Source organism: Tursiops truncatus, chromosome 10 (genome assembly GCF_011762595.2).
Source record: "Tursiops truncatus isolate mTurTru1 chromosome 10, mTurTru1.mat.Y, whole genome shotgun sequence".
NCBI classification, from domain to species: domain Eukaryota; kingdom Metazoa; phylum Chordata; class Mammalia; order Artiodactyla; family Delphinidae; genus Tursiops; species Tursiops truncatus.
The window spans coordinates 58,152,902-58,175,203 of NC_047043.1; the positions used below are offsets into that span (position 1 = coordinate 58,152,902).

At 40.1% G+C, this 22,302-nt stretch overlaps 1 protein-coding gene across 10 annotated transcripts in view; it reads left to right on the top strand.

Moving 5' to 3' along the window:
• ULK4 (unc-51 like kinase 4) overlaps positions 1 to 22,302 on the top strand; it is a 522,462-nt gene that overhangs the window by 125,406 nt on the left and 374,754 nt on the right. For all 10 annotated transcript variants that reach the window (XM_033864682.2, XM_033864673.2, XM_033864674.2 and 7 more), the window contains 2 exons: positions 6,459 to 6,586; positions 21,815 to 21,948. In XM_033864682.2, coding sequence (XP_033720573.1) covers positions 6,459 to 6,586; positions 21,815 to 21,948 — 262 coding nt within the window. The remainder of the gene's footprint in view (positions 1 to 6,458; positions 6,587 to 21,814; positions 21,949 to 22,302) is intronic.

Consider the following 22,302-nt stretch of genomic DNA (forward strand, 5'->3'; position numbering starts at 1 on the left):
TCCTTCTTCCATCTCCTGTAGTCTTTACTTTTTAAAGGTGTTCACTATACTATGTGAGGCATAACCTTCATTACTGTATTCAATACTGTTGCGTATGTGTTGTGAATGGTGGCCTTCGGCATTAAAAAGTGTTGTTTACTTCTTTTTGGCCTAAATTCTATCCTATATATCAGGAAAAATCATTATGTAATTCTTTGTATATCAGTAACAAACTTTCTGCTTTCGTTTTTGCTTGAATTTGCCTGATTGTGTGTTTATATGTATTGATTTATATATAAAATTTATACACAATGCAATTCATATTTTTTTGGAGTGTAGTTGTACGAGGATTAACACATGCATAGACTCTTGTCACCACCACAAGAAGGATACAGAACTATTCCAACATCCCAAAGAATGACCTTGTGCTGCTCCCTTTTTTAGGTAAACCATGTCCCATCCCAGTCCCTGGCATTCAGTGATGCCCGTATGGTTTTACCTTTTCCAGAATGTTATGTAAGTGGGATCCTATATGCGGTATGTGGGCCTCTCACTGTTGTGGCCTCTCCCGTTGCGGAGCACAGGCTCTGGATGCGCAGGCTCAGTGGCCATGGCTCACAGGCCCAGCCGCTCCGTGGCATGTGGGATCTTCCTGGACCAGAGCACGAACCCGTGTCCCCTGCATCGGCAGGTGGAGTCTCAACCACCAGTATGTAATTTTTGAGACTGGTTTCTTTTACTTAACATCATGCAGTTGAGATTCCTCTGTGTTATTGTGTGTACCGTTAGTTCATTCCTTTTGATTGCTGAGTACTATTCCTTTATGTGGGTATACCACAGTTTATTTATCCATGTACCTGTTCAGGGACTTAAGGATTGTTTCCAATTTTTGACTCTTATGAGTAATGTTGCTATCAACTTTTACATGTAGATTTTTCTGTGAACATAAGTTTTCATTAAGTGAAACGATATGCAGTGGTTGGGGCATATGTGTTTAAGTTTTTTTTTTGGCTGCGTTGGGTCTTTGTTGCTGCATGGAGCTTTCTCTAGTTGTGGTGAGTGGGGGCTACTCTTCGTTGCAGTGTGTGGGCTTCTCGTTGCAGTGGTTTCTCGTCACAGAGCATGGGCTCTAGGCACGCAGGCTTCAGTAGTTGTGGCATGCGGGCTCAGTAGTTGTGGCTTGCGGGCTCTAGAGTGCAGGCTCGGTAGTTGTGGTGCACGGGCCTAGTTGCTCCGCGGCATGTGGGATCTTCCCCGACCAGGGCTCGAACCCGTGTCCCTTGTATTGTCAGGCGGATTCTTAACCACTGTGCCACCAGGGAAGTCCCTGTGTTTAACATTTTTATGAAACTGCTAAACTATTTTCCAGAATGATTGTGCCATTTTGCGTTCCCAGAAGCAGTGTATGTAGACTTCTAGTTGCTCCACATACTTGTCATTTTTAATTTTAGTCCTTCTAATAAATGTGTTGTGGTGTCTTGTGATCTTAATTTGTGTTACTATAATGATTATGATGTTGAACATCCTTTCATGCATTTATTTGACATCTGTGTACATTCTTTGGTGAAATGTCTGTTTAAATATTTTGTCCTTGAAAAATACTTTTCTTAATGTTGAGTTTTGAGAGTTCTTTATATATTCTGGTAACAAACACTTTCTCCTAGTATGTGGCTTATCTTTTCTTACAGTGTCCTCCCCAGAGGAGACATTCTAAGTTTAATTCATCAATTATTTCTTTTATGGATTGCGATTTTGGTTTATATCTAAGAATTCTTCCTAACCTAAGGTCATGAAGATTTTCTCCTCTGTTTCATTTTAAGATTTTGTGGTTTTATATTTTACATTCAGTTCTATGATCCATTTTGGGTTAGTTTTTGTATATGGTGCAAGGTGTGAGTTGAAGTTTAGTTTTTTGCATGCAGATATCCAGTTGTTTATAGCAAAAACTTTTTTCCAAAATTCCCTTTGTACTTTTGTCATAAACCAATTGACTATAATATTTCTGAACTCTCTACTGTTTCCCCTTAGTCTGTGTGTCTGTCATTTTGTCAATACCACATTGTTTTGATTACTGTAGTTTTTAAAATGTCTTAAAACCATTGTGTGATTCTCCTGTCTTTTTTCCCCCCAAATTGTTGTGCTTATGCTAGTTGCTTTGCCTTTACATATAAATTTTACAATTAGCTTGTCTGTATCTACTAAAAATCCTGCTGGGATTTTGATTGGAATTGCATTAAATCTATGAGTCAGTTTGGGGAGAATTGATATGTATATTAACTATCTTGAGTCTTTTAATACATGAACAGATAATGTCTTTTATTTATATTTAAAAAATTTTTTCTTACTGTTTTGTAGTTCACTGTGTACAGATTCTTGGCATACTTTTTAAGGTTTATACCTATATTTCTTTTGTTTTTGTAGCTATTTAAAAAAAATTGTTTTCCAGTTGTTCATTATGACTGGAATGTACAAATTCCAGTGTATACAAATACATCATATCTTGCTAAAACTCACTTATTAGTTCAGAAGTTGTTTTTTTTTTTAGATTATTTGGGCTTTTCTATATTGTCTTGGTATCTGATACTATTTCTTCCATTCCAATCTGAATACCTTTTACTTTTCTGTCCTTATTGTACACTGCCTATGACTTTCAGCAAAATATTGAATTATGAATGATGGGACAGCCTTGCTTAATTCCCAATTTCAGGGTGGGAGGAAGCATCAAGTCTTTGAACATTTAGTAGTTAGCTGTAGGTTTTTTTCTAGATGTTTTTGAGACAGGGGAAGTTCCCTTCTATTCCTAGTTTGGTGAGAGATTTTATCATGAGTGGATATTGAATTTTGTCGGATGCTTTTTTGTTATCAACTGATGTGATTCTGTGGTTTTCCTTTTTTAATCTATTAATATGGTGAATTACACTGATTGATTTTCACATATCGAACCAGTCTTGAATTCCTGGGATAAATCCCACTTGAGTATAATGTATCATACTTTTAATATATTGCTGGATTCAACTTATATTCTGTTGAGGATTTTTTTGCATCTGTGTTCCTAAGGCATAGTGTCTATACTTTCTTTTCTTGTATAGCTAACTGTTTTGGACCTTTTTTATGTCTAGAAATGCTTGTTTAATGACACTTCCTTCTGATTGAGCTGTTATATTACAGATTCCCTCTGTTTCATTTTTTTGTTTTGCTTGGGTGGTGTTGGAGACTCTTCATTGGCTGAAGTACTTTAATTCTCACTTTTTGTTGCCTTCTTAGAATAGCTTTATATGAAACTTGTGTCCTGTGTTCTGTACATTTTGAAACGTCTTAAATTATTCTGGGATAATGTTCCATGTAGAAGAGATCAGAGGTTTCAGTTGTCTCTAGGGCTCTTAGTTATTTTCATTTCCCTTAGTTCTTTTTGTGTTGTTGTTAGTGATATTTATATATCAAGAAATTTAGCAATTTATCCATAAAATGTGCTACAATTATCTTACCTTGTTTATGCAATTCTTTTTTGTTCATTTATAGTGTTTTATCTCCATATAGAATTTAACATTTTTTGGTATTCACATTTCTCATGCTTGCTTTCTTCCTTTCTAATACATTATTTATGAACATTTTCTCAAATCTGAGATTTTATTTATTTATTTATTTTTGCGATACATGGGCCTCTCACTGTTGTGGCCTCTCCCGTTGCAGGGCACAGGCTCTGGACGCGCAGGCTCAGCAGCCATGGCTCACGGGCCCAGCTGCTCCGCAGCATGTGGGATCTTCCCGGACCAGGGCACAAACCCGTGTCCCCTGCATCGGCAGGCAGACTCTCAGCCACTGCACCACCAGGGAAGCCCTCAAATCTGAGATTTTAAATATGCATAAATATGTATCTGTATCTTCCATGGCATCTTCTAGATCTTTTAATCATTTGGTGTTTATTTTTTAAATCTTAGATTTGTCTAGGACTTATTTTCAAGTAGGACAGAACCACCACTCATGACTCAGTGTATTAATTTTGGTTAGATCAACATTTAGCAAACTTTTATAACATCACTTTTTGTTTTCAAATTGCATTCAGATGCATCAGGTATTCTGTCAATTTTTTCTTCTTAAAGATATCTCTCCTGGAGCCTTCTGACCAACTCTGTTATGAATAGGCAGCCTCTGTACCTGGTTATAGTAGCTATCACCGTGGAATCATCCTGGGATTCCCTTTGCCTCTTTCCTGTGTTCTCCGCTTCCTTGTTTTATTTCCTCATGGTGACTGTTGGGAGTATATGAGAGGAGTGGTAGTACGATAAGTGATTTTGGAAAGGTAATAACAAGCCAGATCATGAAGGACCTTGTATGCCGTGATAAGGGACTTTAGCTTCTCTCAAGGGTTTTAGCAACTGCTGAGGATATTTTATAGGCGAATAATGTATTTGCTCTTATGGAAGATCACTGTGGCTGCAACTCGTAGAATACGTGGAAGAAAGCAAAGTTAGACAAAGCCTGCTACAGTAATTCAAGAAAGATATAAGGATGCATTGAAATAGGGCAATGACAGTGTGAGTGGTGTTCTCATAGAAACTGGGTATCAGTTGGACACCTAAGAGAGGAAGGAAGAGTCAAGGAGGGTGCTCATTGATGACCTTCATAGTAGGATTATCATGCTTAGGGTAGGTGCCAAGTTTAGTGTTGGATGTGCAATACAAAGAATTGCACTATATCCTGTACCCACATTCACCAGATGTTAACGTTTTACCTTATTTGCTTTATAGTTTCTATCTTTTACCATGTGAGTGAGTGTCTGTGTGTGTGTGTGTGTATTTCTATTCATTTGAGATGAGGTCACAGACCTGATGCTCCTTTACCTCTAATTACTTCACTGAATATTCCCTAAAAAATAAGCCATCAATTTAAAAAGCAAGAAGCTAACATTTATTTAACATAAATTGCTAATCTGGACCGTATTCAGATTTTGAAATTGTCCCAGTAATGTTCTTTGACGTGAAATAAAACTTCCAGATCTTGAATTGCAGTCAGTTATCATGACTCTCTAGTCTTCTGTAATCTGGAACTGTTTTTAAGTCCATGGCTAGTGGGTATTTGAATGGTTTTGGAATTAGGCACGTGGATGTGTGGGAGCAATGTTAATGTGGGAAACAGATTTGTGGTTTTGGTCCTTGGACCACAGTGTATAAATTAGAACTTGGGAGCTGACTGTGGGGAAATGGGTTTTCTACTGTCGACTGGAAAGGTGGAAACAGATCTATTACTCAAAGGCACCTTGGAGTTGATTCTGTTTTTTACTCCAATTGATGAATTAGTTTATTTGGTTCAGGATCTAGGTGAGCCTGATGCAGAGGTACAGATAAATAGTTATACAGATGTATAGGTATATCTCCATCCTTAAATAGAAGCATATACCTGGCTGTGTAAGCTCTTCCTGCCTGACAATATAGCACTCAATGTAAAAGAACTTCGGCAAAAAATTGAGCTTTTTACATCTACGTTGGACACACAGTGTCACTGCTAGGTGCTTACCTCTGTCAAGGACTCTAGGGAACTTAACGTTCCTGCTCTCTGTAGCCATCTTGCTAACAATACGATTCCATATTTCTGCCTGCTTAACATTCATTAACGCTGTGTGTGTGTATTCCATTTTTTTTGCATATCAATAGGCACCTGAAGTGATGTACAAATCTGTCTGTTAGAAGAGAAAATGACACTAATACTTGTCAACAGTTATTCCTCTGTGTTGTATTAAACCTTTAATTAAAGAATGTTATAGAAATATAGGTTTTTCTTTTGTGTCCCATACTGGCTGTTTTTTTTTTTTTTTTTGCTGTACGTGGGCCTCTCACTGTTGTGGCCCCTTCCGTGGCGGAGCGCAGGCTCAGCGGCCATGGCTCACGGGCCCAGCCGCTCCACGGCATGTGGGATCTTCCCGGACCGGGGCACGAACCCGTGTCCCCTGCATCGGCAGGCGGACTCTCAACCACTGCGCCACCAGGGAAGCCCTGGCTGTTGTTTTTATTTTATGTCTGTAGGACCTCAGCTGTGTACACTAGAGACGTGATCTCTGTGTGTGCAGGTTTGCTCAGAAGTTGATGCCTCCATGCAGTTGTGACTTTCAGTTCTAGTTATTTATTGCTACGCTTCTAGTCGTGTGATGGAGGGGTTAAGAAGCAGGCTTTGTCATCTGCCTGGCCTGGATTTGAATTCAATTTTGTGAATTGGGGCAAAGTGCTTAAATTTTCAAGATTCCTTTCCCTCTTTAAAATAGGGATAATATTATCAACTCTTCATAACTTCTTTTCAGGTTTAAATGAGATCATACATATTAATAACTTGGTATAGGGAGCAGCACAAATTAAAAATGCAAAAGCAATAGCTGATATTATTTTATTTTCTGCTATCTGTTTGGTTATTACAGTCTATTGACCCTCAGAGTTGACTGCTCTATTTATTTCGTGTTTTCTCAAAAAATATTCTAACGTCTCCCACAGGATTTTGTCTCTACAATTATCCGTTTACTGGACAGCCCCTCGACATCCATCAGAGCAAAATCCTTCCTGGTTCTTCTGTATATTTTGATTCATAACCACGAGATGCTGCTGCTCAGCTGTCAAGCACGGTAAGATTTTCTCTGACAGTTTCACCAATGACGTCAATTTGACCCCTGTTTATTAGTTTTATTAGTAGTATTTCCTGGCCCCTATGTACCTGGTATTCAAAATTTTTTTCCTAGATTTTTCCAAGGGTTTCCTGTTTCACTTGTCACCTCAGCTTGGAAACACTGAAGCAAGATGTTGGGAAGTGCTTGGAGTTTCCTAGATCTGAGTACAGTCCAAGGCAGGGTGTTAAAGTTGGTTCTGGTTTACATTTTTGCAAGGCGGTCTTGACTGGTGGTTTGGTCATAGTTCTGATTTGTTTGAGCTTCTGGAATGAGTAGCCGAAAGCCCAGAGGAGCAGCCTAGAAAAGCGGAGGAAGAGGCAGGGCGAGGATCAGGAGTACATGGACTGGTTCTCAACTAGGCAGATCTCTCACTGTCTCTGGGTCTCACCTCCTTCCTCTAAAAGGAGAAGCTGTTCTGATGCACCTCAGGTTCCCTTCATCCTTTTTTTTTTTTGCGGTACACGGGCCTCTCACTGTTGTGGCCTCTCCTGTTGCGGAGCACAGGCTCCGGACGCGCAGGCTCAGCGGCCATGGCTCACGGGCCCAGCCGCTCCGCGGCATGTGGGATCTTCCCGGACCGGGGCACGAACCCGTGTCCCCTGCATCGGCAGGCGGACTCAATCACTGCGCCACCAGGGAAGCCCCTCCCTTCATCCTTTGTTGCTTCTCGATTAACGTTTTTGAAACTGTCTGGTCCGTGCTCTTGAACATATGGTTTATCGCCTATTTCTCGATCTGGCTTTTTACTTGTTGTAGGATACTGGGGAGATCCTAGAATTGCTGAGATGGATCTAGGTTAGGAACTAGAAAACTTCTGGAAACAGAGAGTAAATGTTTTAGGATTTACGGGTCAAGAAGCAAAATTGCTAACACATATATATGGAATCTAAAAAAAAAAAAAATGGTTCTGAAGAACCTAGGAGCAGGACAGGAATAAAGACGCAGATGTAGAGAATGGACTTGAGGACACGGGGTGGGGGGAAGGGTAAGCTGGGACGAAGTGAGAGAGTGGCATGGACATGTATACACTACCAAATGTAAAATAGCTAGCTAGTGGGGAGCAGCCGCATAGCACAGGGAGATCAGCTCGGTGCTTTGTGACCACCTAGAGGGGTGGGATAGGGAGGGTGGGAGGGTGACACAAGAGGGAGGAGATATGGGGATATATGTGTGTCAAAACTCAGATTTGTTTAGGCTTTGTAGATTAAAATTAATAATATAAATTACTTTCAAAATCACATAGGTAGCCAGTCCAGACTATGGAAGAATGGTTGGTATTTGTTCCTTTTTGCTTTGCAGCCCAGGTATTACACTAGTGTGCATATAAAATGCAATGTTGAATATAAAGGTATGCGAAAGGGAGGCAGACTTCAGGTTAGCGAGATGTTAAAATTCTCTGTGATGAGTTTGTATAGCAAACTCTTCTCCCTTCCACACCTGTGCCTTGAAACTCCGCTAGCAGCTGTGTTTCCGAGCTAACCGTGATGCTGCCTGTCTGCCGGAGAACTGAAACCTCATATCAGGAGCCCACGATAACCTTTGCTACATTATGTAGATATTTTTTCCTGTTTACCATCATCGCCATCAGCCTTTTATGGATTAAATTTCAGCACGGTTTCTATGATGTCAGCTCTCAAATCTATCTAGTACAACAGGCAGTGAAATTGAGCTGTCAGGGTTAGATAAAAATGATATAATAGCCCCCAAGTGTTCACCTATTTCTCCAAACGATTTCATACTCATATTGAAAATGACAGGAGATAAAATAGGGTCTTGTGTGTCTCTAGAAATGATAACCCTTTGAGGGATGAATGGTCTTGTAAGTTCATTGTGTAGGTTTGCTGTGAGCCTGCAATGTCAATGCCTCCTGATGGATCAGGTTTTCCTAGAGGTTTTTTTTTGTTTGTTTCCCCATAGCATTGCTATTAATATGGTAATCAGTGGGGAAAAAATCTGCTTTGATCTTAAAAGGAAGATTTTTTTTTTTTTAAAAAAAGGAAACGTTTACTTTGTATAATTGGTTAACTGTGGGAAAATGTTTTCTCAGCTTATACCATACAAAAGTCAATTCCAGATGTATTAAAGAATTATATATGAGAAAGAAACTGTAAACAGCTGGAAGAAAATATGTTTACATATGGGCAAGGAGAGCTTTTCTGAGCAGAAAAGGGTTGAAAGAAACCATGAAAGGAGATAGTGATAGTTTAGCTATATATAGTTTAGAAACTTTTATATCCCCCGCAAATCATAAATAAAATTTCATGGTAAGAAAATCTGTAAATTATTGCATCGTATATAACACAGAGTTAATCTGTGTACTGTAACAAAGATTCATAAAGATATTCAGCTTCAAGTCTAATCAGAGAAGTGCAAATTAAAATGATAACCAAATACTGTTTCTATCCATCATAATGTCAAATTAAGGGAAGAAACCTTGCACTGTCTTATATCCAAAGTACTATCTTATATCCAAAGTACAGTTACAGGGGCAACTTTTAGCCAGTAGGTGAGGTTACCTTTTTGAGGGCATTTAAAAATGTGTGTCATGAATCCTTATGATTCAGAAGTCCCACTGTTACAAATAAACTTGAATCACAGATTCGTACTTTTCTGGGGATGTCAAGTACCTGAAGGATCTGAACCAGCCTTTTCTTGGTTGCTTAGATTTTTGTTAACTTTAGCTTTTAGATGTGGAAGTACCGTGAGGCTCTTCAGAGAATCTCCTGGGTAGCCCCAGTCTGCACTGTTTGACAGCAACATAATATTCCCTTGGTGATCATGAATCCCTCACTCTTAATCAGTAGAGTAATCCTCTTCATCCCCCAAAATGGAATTTTTGCTATGTCCTCTGGTGGAAATCTTTCTTCCTTGGACCCATTCCAGCAGAGCTCAGGGTCATGGAGACTGGAAGTAAACATCTTGTGAGTGGGCTCTTAGGTATAATACCGAGAGGCAGTCACTCCCACTTCTACCCCTTGATTACCAGACCTGTGTGTTTTGACTGTGGGAAAGGCAAAAGCATATATTTTGTTTACTGGTTCAAAGCATACACTTGTTATTGTAAGGTAGGACCCAGTTTTTCGTTGTGTTGTTTCCCAGCTGGCAGCATGACTGAGTTTGCAGTCGGCCATTCCTCCTTTCAGTCAAGCCAGGTGCCTCTGGGTGATGGCGTACTCACTGATGAGCAGATTTAGTGGGCTTGAGCGTATTAACACATTTCTTTTGCTATTAATAAGTTCCTTGATCAGATATAGTGTTACATTGGTTATCATGATGATAAATGAGGTATTTCTTAAGTCTCTACTTAGTGGCACTGGCAGAAGCATGTGGCAAGGACAGTGAGTCCATATTCAGGGTATAACTATTCCAGCGAGGAGAGTTTACTGCCCCGTTTGTACACCGACCTGTTGCTAGATGACTGGCTGTTCCCCCCAGGATATGGGGCCGGGCTGAGGGCTCAGCACTGGTTTCTCGTGTTGGCTGGAGTGGCAGAATCTAGGCCATCGTTGATGAGGAGCCTTCCTTACATTGAGTGTTAGGATTCTAATGTACATTTTGGGGAGGACACAAATCTTCAGAATATAGTGACCCAAAGATCAGGGTTGTGATTCACTTATTGATGCTTCCCTGGGGCTCCATGCATCACCCCTGTTTTCCAGGCACCGAGAATATCAGTAGACAAGCTAGGTCACAAGGCCCAGCATACGGCAGAGCAGCTACACTGCAAGTTGGAATTGCAGCAGAGTCTTTATTCACTCCAATTCCATTAAAAACTATTAAATTTATGAATCTCTCAGATAATGAGTCAGAGGGACACATTCAAAGGTGGTATGTATGTATTGCCTCCTAAGTTCACAGAGCCCACTTTTTGGGTCATAATCAGTAGAAGACGCAATAACTTGTCTTTGACCTGGAGGGATAGCCCAACATGCTGTAGACCACTGAGCCCTAGGAACTTCATTGAGGACTAGCAGACCGTGGATTTTTATGGGGTTTATCTGTCTCTCACATGTTTTACTAAGCCAGCTAAAGTGCTTGCTGCTCCCTGTTTCTCAGATCCAGTCAGCCTCATGTCATCAAAGTGCTAGTGTGCAAGTACAGGTGTGATGTTGGTGGGCCATCAAGAGGATGTGGATCTTTGCGGACTGTTTTGATGGCCAAGAGCAGGATCGTCAGCATAGCTCAAAGGCAAGGCAGTGAACTTTACTGTTTGCCCCGAGTAAGAAGCAAACACGTGCTGGCGGTTCTTCCAGATGCATACGTAGAGCAAAGCCTTTGCCAGGTCGGTAGCGAGTACCACGTCAGGGCGATGTTGATTTGCTCCAGTAGAGGTACCAAACCTGAAACTGCAGCTGCAGTTGGAATCACAACCTGTTTATATTTTGGATAATCCATGCAGTCATTTTCTAAGATTCTTCACAGACCAGACAGGCGAACGGGGATATGGTAGATTTTATCATCCCCGTGCCTTTCAAGTTTTTGATGTTGGTATCCATTCCTATGATTTGGTTTTCTATGGTTATGGGTTACTATCTTTTTTTAGAGAGGGGACATGCCAGGGGCTTCTGTTTGTCCCTTTTTACCATAATAGCCCTCACTGCACAGATCAGATGGCCGATGTGTGGATTCTGCTAGTTGCCAAGTATGTCTATTCCAGTTATAAATTTAGGAGCTGAAGAAATAAGCATGGAGTAGGTCCATACATGTGGTGTGTCAGTGTAATTTGAATTTGGGCCCAAACTGACTCTAGCCTGACCGTCATAACCCAAGAGACAGTAGCTTTCATTACAGACAGAAGTGTTGGATGATGAGTTTGCTGAAGATCCCATATTTATTTTTTTATTAATATTTTATTATTTATTTATTGAAGTAGAGCTGATTTACGAAGTTTCAGGTATACAGCAAAGTAATTCATTTATATATACATATATATATTTTTTCAGATTCTTTTTCATTATAGGTTATTACAAGATATTGAATATAGTTCCCTGTACTATGCATTAGGTCCTTGTTGTTAATCTATTTTATACATAGTAGTCTGTATCTGTTAATTCCAAATTTATCCCTCCCTCCCAAGATCCCATATTTAAACTACAAATTTTTCCTTAAGGGGGAAGATACACTTATAAGTTAAAGGATGTGCCGTAGAGAGATAAAAATGGGTTTAGATTGAAGTGAAGCAGAGAAAAGCATGGTGTCTTGATTTTCTGGAATAGTATATGGTCTCAACAAGGACCTGTTTGTGAGGTGGTCCAGGGTGAATCCAAATGGGATAGATTAGCCACAGTTTGCATCTCATGTCAGCATCATACTGCACATGGGGAGATCTGCAGTAGAAATAGACAGTGGAGTAGTCCATTGATGGGCACCGAGCCCAGTAGGACCAGAAGGGGAGGGAGGATGTCTCAGGGGGGTAGGAGTGGGGGTGGGGCAGGGGTGAGGGCGTCCTGGAGGAACCCGGATTAAGGTAAAGCAGGGGGTGTGGCTTCTTCATGTTTAAACCCCGTATAATTGATTTCTCACCGTGTGAATGTGCCATCCTCTCAGTAAGAGACTGGTGGAGTCTTGTCTGCGGTTCACACCATTTCCAGGCAGCCAGCTCTTCTCTGCTCTTGAGCTCCCTTCTGTTTCTCCTGTTCACCTGCATACTCGTAACTCCTAATTGCCCGCCCGGCTGACTTCCTCTCTCATCATTTATCTGTGCCATTACCAGATTCATATTCCTCAAATGCCACTTTCATGACGTCATTCCTTTGCTTTTTCCTTCAGTCTCCCTGTGACCCCTCTCCTCTTAGTTACCATGGCCTTTGTTCCACGTTTGCTGATACTAGTTCCTTTAAAAATGGTTCATAGCGTTGAGAAACTCACCTCTTCGTATCAGCTTCGCAGTGTAAACTTGTTCCCCTGCCATTCAGAGCTTAGGGTTCTGCTGGGGTTCTCCTTGCTTCCCAGGCACGTTTTTCCTTCATGTGAGCTTGGGCCTTCCCTTAATGCACTTATATCTGCACCATCATCCTTAGGAAATTCTTTGAAGGTTCTGGCTGTGAATGGTGCAATTTCCTGTTTTTCGGGATAATGTGAATCTCCTTTGGGAATGTGAAGAAAAAAAAAAAAGGGAAGTATAATATTTGGGTTCAGCTGGCCAACTTGAACCAGAATTTGCCTCTGTAGTTACGGGGCTCATGGTAGGAAGTTAGCATACATTCTTTGCTTTTGTCCCACCTCAGTCTCTTCTTTGCTGGTTCTCCCTCTTCTGCATCTTCCTGGGCCCTCTGTTTCTCTTACATTGCTATCCTAATGTGATTTCACCTAATCCAGTGGCTTCAAATACCATCTATTTATTGATATGCACCTGTATGACCTCTCTACACTCCAGCCTTATATTATCTTAACATATTCAATGGCATGCCCGAGAGGAATCTTCAAGTTGCCATAAACGAACCAAATCTGTTCCCGAAGTCCACTTCCACTGCCAGACTCCCCCCATCTCAATAATACTTGGATTACTGTTCAGATTGTTTATCTTTTTAACTTGATACCCTTGTAGACCACTAAGAAATAACATTTGCAGTTCCGTCGTAGAACAATTTTGAAGTGTTTATGGACACTACCCTCAAATGTTTCCACATCTTATTTCCTTCATAGAATGTGAATTCTTTTACTAACTAATGTTCCGCTGTCAGTATAGTCAATTTATTCTACTATAGCCTGTGTAAACACATCCTGTAATGTGAAGGCGTCAGGGAGGGCATGAAGAAATGAAGCATCATTCTAGAGTGAGTTTTATATTATTTATAAATATATTATTTATAATATATTATATGGATCCCTTCAGTCTTTTATTTCTCCCAGCAGAGGTAATAGATATTTTCTTATGTGTGAACAGTCTGTGCTAGTGGTTGAAAAGTGAGTAGTTTTTGCCTTAAAGAAATGGTATTTCATACTGTCGTAATTAAGTAGCACATTATTAAATTTTGTAATAGATAGTACGGATTTTAGAAAAAATTGATTCCTTAGAGACAAGTGTGAATTTACTTTTTATACTCTGTAAACTTTGATGGGATTTCTTTTGTATTCTCTGATTTCCAAAAGATAAACATTTCCATTTTCCCTGCCCTCTGTTTCTGGCAACCCTGTTATTTATATGGAGGATTTCCAGGCATAGGGAAAGAACCACTTTTGAATCATCTCAGTCTCTGGTTGGGTTAAGGTGATCCAGGATTGTATGTAAATCCTGTCTCGGGAAGTCTAACCCTAGGCCTCAAAATATCCTTCCACTGTTCACAGACTGTGTGGATAGAGTCTAACACTCATCAGAAAGTAATCAGGCGTATGAGAAGATAAGATGATATGATACAAAAACCAAATGAGATAAACTACAGTATCCCCAGGGGTTACAATGGAGCTAATCAGATATAGACCTTAAAATAACTACGATCAGTATACTCAAAGAATTTGGAAGATGGAGAATTTCAGTAGACAATTAGAACTATAAAGACAAACAAAGTGGATGTTCAGTAACTGAGAGGAAGAACTCAGTGGATTGGGTTAACTGCAGATTAGACACAGCTGAATAGAGAATTAATATACTCTACTCAAATCATCTGGGATCAATGGAGAGTGACAAAAGGATGGAAAATATGGAGAAGAGCAGAAGAGACATAGAAGAAAACAGTGGGGAAATGATGGTTTTTAACAATAAATGGTGCTGGATCATTTTGGCATCAATATAAAAAAACCCTTTATCTCTAAATTACACTGTACAAAGGAGTTAATTCATGTCGATTGCACATTGAAATGTAAAAAGATAAAACAATAGAATTTCCAGTAGATCAGACACATGAACATTTCTTCATTACCTTGGAGTAGACCAAGAGTTTTTAGCAGGGCACAAGAGCACTGTCATAAAGGAAAGTACTGATAAATTGGATTGCCTTAAAATTAAGAGCTTCTGTTCATCAGAATGCATCACTAAGAAAGTAACAAGAGAAGCCATAGAATAGGGAAAAGTATCTGCTATACACATAATCGACATGGGCTCTTAACTAAAATATATAAACAACTGAAGGGCAGATAACCCAATAGAAAACTGAGCACAGACTTGAACAGGAACTTTACAGAATTGGTTTTCTTTGAATGGCCAATTAATACCTGAAAAGATATGTTAATAATCATCAGGAAAATGCACTTTGGTCACAATGAAATACCAATGGATGTCCCGAAGCATGGCTATAATTAAAAAGCCTGATAATGCAGAATTGTGGCAAGGGTATAGAGCAACTGAAATTCTTATACCTGCCTGTTGCAGTGTAAATAGACTTAATCACTTTGGAAAACTGATCATCAGCAATGCGTATTAATCTGAAGCTAGGCATACCTTATGATCCGGCAATTTCACTTCCAAATATATATCCAACAGAAATGTTTCCATGCATTCAGCATAAGAAGTGCTTGGCCATATTCATTAATTGAAATAGCCCCAATGTCCATCAACAGTAAAATGAATAAACTGTGGTATATTCACACACTGGAATACCACACAGCAAGGAAAAAGAATGTAGATGAAGACCTGCAAATATAATGTCAAACAAAGAAGGCATGCTGTCAGATAACTGGTAATATTTAGTCTGGTGGTTGAAGAGTTGAGGGAATGCCAACCTGTTCTAGAAGTTCTAGAAGTTCAGCGCATGGGCAGATTTTGTTGACTTTGAGCTTCACACCAAGATCATCTCTATGGGCATTTTGACATGAACTTTAGCATCAGTATCTCTAGGGTGTTTCTCTTGGGCCAGTTAGTTTCACCGAAGTGCGTTGCAGGTGTCAGCCTGGAGGGCAGGGACCTGGCTGCCTGGGTCTGGGGAGCCACCCTGGGGAAGGTGGCTGGAAGTTCTAGTATTCATTGTGCAGAAATTCACCTAGTCTCCTGGTTTTGTTTGGTGGCCACCTCCTTTTTTTTTTTTGGCTGTGCCATGTGGCTTGTGGAATCTTAGTTCCTCTACCAGGGATTGAACCTGTGCCCTCGGCAATGAAAACACAGAGTCTTAACCACTGGACCGACGGGGAATTCCCCTGGTGGCTCCCTCTTTGACTTGGTTTGCTTTCTCCTAGTCTAGAAACTTTCTGTTTGACTTTCTTTAGAGAATACATCTCCAGACTTCCACCTGTGTGCAAGTCTGGCAGTAGTCACCTAGATTCACTGGGTAGAGGAGGTAATCTAAAAATCAAATACTTTTTAATCAGATTTTGCCAAATATTTGTACTTTTGCTCCTTTTCCTTCACTCTTAGTTTTTAGAAGTATCTTTTCAATGCATGGTACCAGGGCAAGTGGTTATCTACTTGGAAAAACAGTGGAATTAGCTTTCTTCCGAAATCCATATGATGAATCGGTTTCCAGTGGATTGAAGACTTCTGTGTGAAAGACACTCAAAGGAGAAGAAAGAGAAAGAAGAAAAAAAAAAAGGAAGGGGAAGAGGGACAGTTCTGGATCATATAAATAATGCCTCCAAGTCAATAACAAAAGATCAATAACCTGTGGGAGAATGTGCAAAAGACCGGAACAGGTATTGCAGAAAAGAGAAAATATGAACAACAAAGAAGTAACAGAATATGCTTACCATATTAATAATTACTAAAGTTCACATTAACACCACAAGATATAAATGAGTAAAAATTGGATACTACTAGATATTGGTGAGGTGGTTGCTCAGGGGGACTTGTACGCTGCTGGTGGGAGTAATTGGGACAACCATTTTGGGAAACCATTTGGCAGTGTTGTGAAGTGGGACATTTGAGGTTCCATTTCTTTTTTTTTAATTGAAGTATAGTTGATTTACAGTATTGTGTTAGTTTCAGGTGTACAGCAAAGTGAGTTAGACATATATATGTATATCTATATTTTTTCAATTCTGCTGTAGTTTATTATAAGATACTGAATATAGTTCCCTCTGCTACACAGTGAGTCCTTGTTGTTTATCTGTTTTATACATAGTAGTGTGTATCTGTTAATCCCATACTCTCAATTTATCCCTCTCTCCCCTTCCCCCTTTGGTAGCTGTAAGTTTGTTTTCTATGTCTGTGAGTCTGTTTCTGTTTTGTAAATAAGTTCATCCCATTTATAATTAGAAAACTGAAGCTTTAAAGAGCTTAAGAAATTTGGGCTTCTCTGGTGGCGCAGTGGTTGAGAGTCCGCCTGTGGATGCAGGGGACACGGGTTCGTGCCCCGGTCCGGGAAGATCCCGCATGCCGTGGAACAGCTGGGCCCATGAGCCATGGCTGCCAGGCCTGCGCACCCAGAGCCTGTGTGAGCTTAAGAGATTTGTTCAAGATCACGCTGTTAGAAAGTGCTAGGGCTGGGAATTATAGCCAGATTTGTTGAAATCTCTGTCAATATTATCAAGTTAAAAGAATGACCCTACTGAAGGAAAGGAGAAAAATAACCTAGAAATCATAATGGGGCACAGGCCGTAATAAAGTTTTGGAGTACTGGTGTGGTATTGCTGTTGATTTACCTCTTTTTTAAAGTCAGCCTGACTCTTGGCACAGTGAGAAGATGGAGGTCTATAGCTCTTACAGAAAGTGGTAGTCTGTTTGCTGGGCACACAGCATTTATCACCTGGTAGCGTATCCTGTGTAATTGAGCATTACATCACCTAAAAATATTTTTAAAAAATTGGCTGTGTAGAACAATGATACTACTTCATGTTTTCAAAACATTTTAACTTAAGTTTTGAATAGGTAACTCCTACTCATGGTTCATAATCCAGAAAAATTCAAAAAGTAAGAAATTACACCTCATGCTCCACAGCCCCAGATTACCACCATACGAAATAAAGCATTATTATTACTTGTTTATTCATCCTTCCAGAATTTTTTTAAATCCAAGCAAAAGTGAGTATAGATTATATTCCTCTCTTGTTACACAAAAGCATACTATTTTGAACTTTGCTTGTTTTACTTAACATACCTTGTGTTTTTTCCCAAAATATATGTATGCTTGCTCATTTTATTGGTAGCTACATTGTAATGGTGGACTGTATTTTATTTAACCAGTCCCCTTTTGCTGGACAGTTTCCACCTCAGATTTTTGCTGTGTGTCATATGTATACAAGTATTTTAATAGGAATTGGAAATGTTTTTTCCCAATTTGTCTTAAAAATTTTTTAGCTTTATTGAGATATAATTGACATATAGAATTATAAGATACTTAAGGTGTACATCGTGGTGCTTTGATATATACATACATTGTGAAAGGATCCTCCCATCTAGGTAACACATCCGTCACTTCACATATTTTCTGTTTCTGTGTTTGGTGAGAACATTTAAGTTTTACTCTTAGCAAATTTGAACCGTATAATACAGTGTTCTCAATTATAGTCACCAGGTTTTACGTTAGACCCTCAGACCTTATTCATCTTGTAGCTTAAAGTTTTGTACCCTTATACCAGCTTCTCACTATTTACCCCAATCCCTGGCAACCACTTTTCTATTCTTAGTTTTCTATGAGTTTGACTTTTTTTTTAGATTCCACATATAAGTAATACCATGCAGTGTTTATCTTTCTCTGTCTGGCTTATTTTAACTTAGCATAATGTCCTTAAGTTCCATCCTTGTGTTGCAAAGCAATGATAATTCCATTGCATGTATACACCACATCTTTTTTTTATCCATTTATCTATTGATGACCAAATGGGGGACATAGTTTTCCCCAACTTATTTGTCTCTTGGTTTTGCTCATGGTACCTTTTCCTAAGCAGAAGATTTTTTTTACTTCTTATGTGATCCAGCAGTCTAATCAAACAGTAGAATTAAGAAAAAGGCCTTGGGGGAAATAAGGACCAAGGAATTGATGTAGAGAACTAGGTAAAGTCTTACAGCAATCTCAACAGCCATATGTATCTATTCAGCTGATGTTTATTGAGCCCTTATTTTGTGTCAGGAACTATGCCCATAAGTGCAATGATGTTGTGGTGAGAAAAATCAGATACAATCCTTGCCCTTGGCTATTTTTAAATTTACTGGAAAGACAAACATTATCAGATAATAACAAATATATCAAGAAATTGCAGTTGGGTAAGGGCCTTAATGCTATGAGACAATGTCATAGGTTTAATTTAAGAAGTCAGTGAAAACTGCAGTGAATTATGAAATATGTATAGGAGTTCACTGGCAAGGAGCGGAGAGAAAAGCCATGCAGGCAGAGAGGCAGTACCTTGTTGCTGGGGGAGGTATTGAGTTTGAGGGACTGTAAGAAGAACAGTATGACTGCCGGGGAGAGAAAGCAAGTGGAAGCTGGAGAGATAGTTGAGAGTGTTGTAAGTTATGATAAGGAGTGTTAAGAACTCCCATGTTAAGAAGAGTGGGGTTCCACTGAAGGGTTTTAAACATGGGAGCAAGGTGGTGGACAAGATCAGTTTAGATGTAAGGTGTGTAAGGGTTAGAGTAGAAGTAGGTAGGCCAACTAGGAGGCTCTGGTGGGAGAAGAAGGAGAAGGGAATTTGGAAACTTGCATTTGGTGAGGAGTGGAAAAGTGTAATGGTTTAAGGAGTATTTAATGATTGACTTGGTGTGGGAAGTGAGAGAAAGGGAGGTGAGAAGGATGACTCCTGGGTGTCTGGCTGGTAGAGAGTGTCGCTGTATGGTGGAATATTATATTCTGAAAGACAACCAGTTTTGTTGGGATGATAATGGTGTTTTTTGGGGATCTGTAGCGTTAGGAATGCCTTTGAGACAAGCAAAAGCAGATGTCAAGTCAAGTCAGCAGTTGAATGTACAGGTCTGTAGCTTGAGACACCAGGTTTGGGCTGTACATAGGTGACTGGAAAATGTCTGTGTAGATAGGTGGTAAATTAAATCATGGGTGGGAATGAGATGACCTGCGTGAGATGGGTACAAAGGAAAGAGTAGTGGACCTAGAACTGAGTTTTGATAGACTTGAGCATTTAGGAGCATGAACCAACAAAAGACACAGAGAAGGAAACTAGAACTGTATGCTGTCATGATGTATAGACAAGCAGGAGTGGCAGGTGTATTGAACCCTGCTGAATTGTTCAGACAGGTGAAGGCAGACAGGTGTCCATTGGCTTTGATGTCATGGAGGTTGTTGGTGACCTCAGAGCAAGTGATGGGAGTGGGAGCAGATTGTGGTGGGTTGAGGAAGTTAGGAGGAAAAATGGAGATACAAGGTGTAGATTTCTCTTTTAAGAGGTTTTACCGAGAAAGGGAAGAGAGAGGCAACGGGGCAGTTTGTAGAAGGATGTGAAAAGCGTTTTGTTAAATGGGAGAGAGTGAATATATAAAAGCAGAAAACGAGTAATTGGCAGTTTTAAGGTTCTGAGAAAGTGGAAGGGAATGTGATCCAAAGCACAGTTGGAAGGAGAGAGAGGTCTGCGGTTGTGATGGGAGGAACGGAGCCTAGGATAGGACGCACAGTATACTGAGAATTAGGAAGAAGAGTTTTTTTCATGATGCTCTCTATTTTCTCTCTACAGTAGGAGGCAAAAGCACTCACTGAGAGTCTCATGAGAGGATGGAGATTTCAGGGTATAAAGAGAAGAAAAATTTGAAGCTAGACTGAATGAGTTGACCAGCGAAATGTAGTTGGGTCGCTGGTACTGTCCAGTGCCGCTGAGTATTGGTGACATGCATTTACAATAGAGTGAATCTGCCCCATATTTAACTTGAGCAGCCTCTCTGCAGATGTACAGAAAGTATATAGATCATTGGATTCATCCAAATCATTTGGCTACATGGGTGCAAAGAAAAGAAAGAGGGCAAGAGTGTAAGTGAAGAAGTGCTGATGGACTGGGAGAAGATGTCATGGATTTAATTAGTGGAAGTTCCCAGCAGGCTGAAGAACTGTCACAGTGGAAGATCGTGCAAGTAGGAATAAGAGCAGATTATGGTCAGAGGGCATGTTTGTAATACTTAGCTTGGAGGGGATGCAGTTAAATGCCGGAATCTTTAATGTTGGAAAAGCTGTTCAGCAGATGGCGAGACTGGGCAGGGAGATATCGCGACCCATCTTGGGGAACCGAAAAGGAAGATGGTATTTTCTGGTCCCGCTCCTTAGCTGGGCTGATGGAACAGGTGTCAACTAACCAAACTTCTGATTTGGTTTCATTCCCAGGTGTTTTACTAATAGGGCTCCAAAAAATAATAAGCAGGAAGGCAAAAGGCTGCATAAATCTACTAAGAGAACCACGTAAATGCTAAGTGTTAAGATTTCAGTGTACGTTACGTATGTGTATTGTGTCCAGAACCACCCCTTTCCGGTTTATAGTGGGAATTTTTGGAAGTTCTGAGAAGTAGAAGTTGGATGGGATGAGTGATTGCAACAGAGCTGGAGAGATGGATAATGGCAAGGGAGTCCAGCAAGGGAGATTGCTGTAAAGGGGCCTTTGAAGTCAGGGGACTCATTGCCTTTTAGGGTTTCGGGGACTAGGAACTTGGGGAGTGGGTCCAGCAAAGGGAAGGAAATGTGGGCCTAAAACTTTTCAACAATACCCTAAGTAACCAGACTGATGGTTCAGTATGTCCCCTAGCTCTGGATTGGAGGCAGTTGGTTCAGAGATTAATATTTAATAAATGCCAATTGTTTGAAGAAGAAATAAGTTTATTGAGACAGATTTCATAAAACCAGTGGACAAAAGGGCACGTGAAATCCAGATGTTCAGATAGTGTCTGCTATCTATATCACCCAGTGCTGAAATGAAACTTTTTCTTTGGATTTATATACACCATTTAATGAAAGAACTGGAATTTATGTGACTTGCCTGGGGTTCAGAGCAAGTTTAAGACTGATGACCAACACAAGTGCAGACAACTTGTGGTTCTACGTTGAATCTTCAGAACACCAAAGCCCTCTTCTCTCCAGTCGCTTTTGTTTGCCTTTCATCTGTCATCTGAAGAATGTGGTTTCCTTTCATGGGCCGGAGGCAAATGAAGTCAGGGCATTGTTTTGTAATACATTGGCAGAGAGATTCAAAGTTGCCTTATTTTCTCTCTGCATAAATGTTTCGATTTTTCGAAGGCAAAAATAGACTGTGCTTGACAAGTTGCTCCAAATCTAAATGTCAACAAGATGGGGACTGTGCCCCCTGGAAACACTTGCCTTGGTGGCATGTTCGGGCAGGTGCTATCAACTGTTTTATCATGAGAGGTAATCTTTTGCATTTTGCTGTGTGTAGACTGGTGATGTACATCGAGAGAGACAGCAGAAAGACCACTCCAGGCAAGGAACAGCAAAGCGGCAATGAGTACCTGTCCAAATGCCTGGACCTGCTCACCTGTCACATCGTGCAGGAACTGCCACGAATCCTGGGTAAATTGGAGCCTCGTCCTCAGGCCCCTTGCTGCTTACCTTTCTGCGACTTGGCATTTAGGCATCCCTTCTTTTTTTGTTCTTGCCGGTTTTTTTTTTTCAGGCGAGTGCAATGACGCTTTGTCTTGAATGTGTAGTTTCAAAATTTGAATGTGCCTTATCTGTTTTCATAATTATTTTGTATCAGTGACATGAATGAGGCAATGAGCAGGCTAACGGTTACATTGAGTGTCATCTAGCAGTTTTGGAAAATAGAAGGAAAGCGTTTTAATTGGTTAAAATTGGACTTAGGCTATCATTTTAGGTAACTTTTCTCAAGATTTCTCTCTGCATAATTCTGAAGAAAAGCTTTTT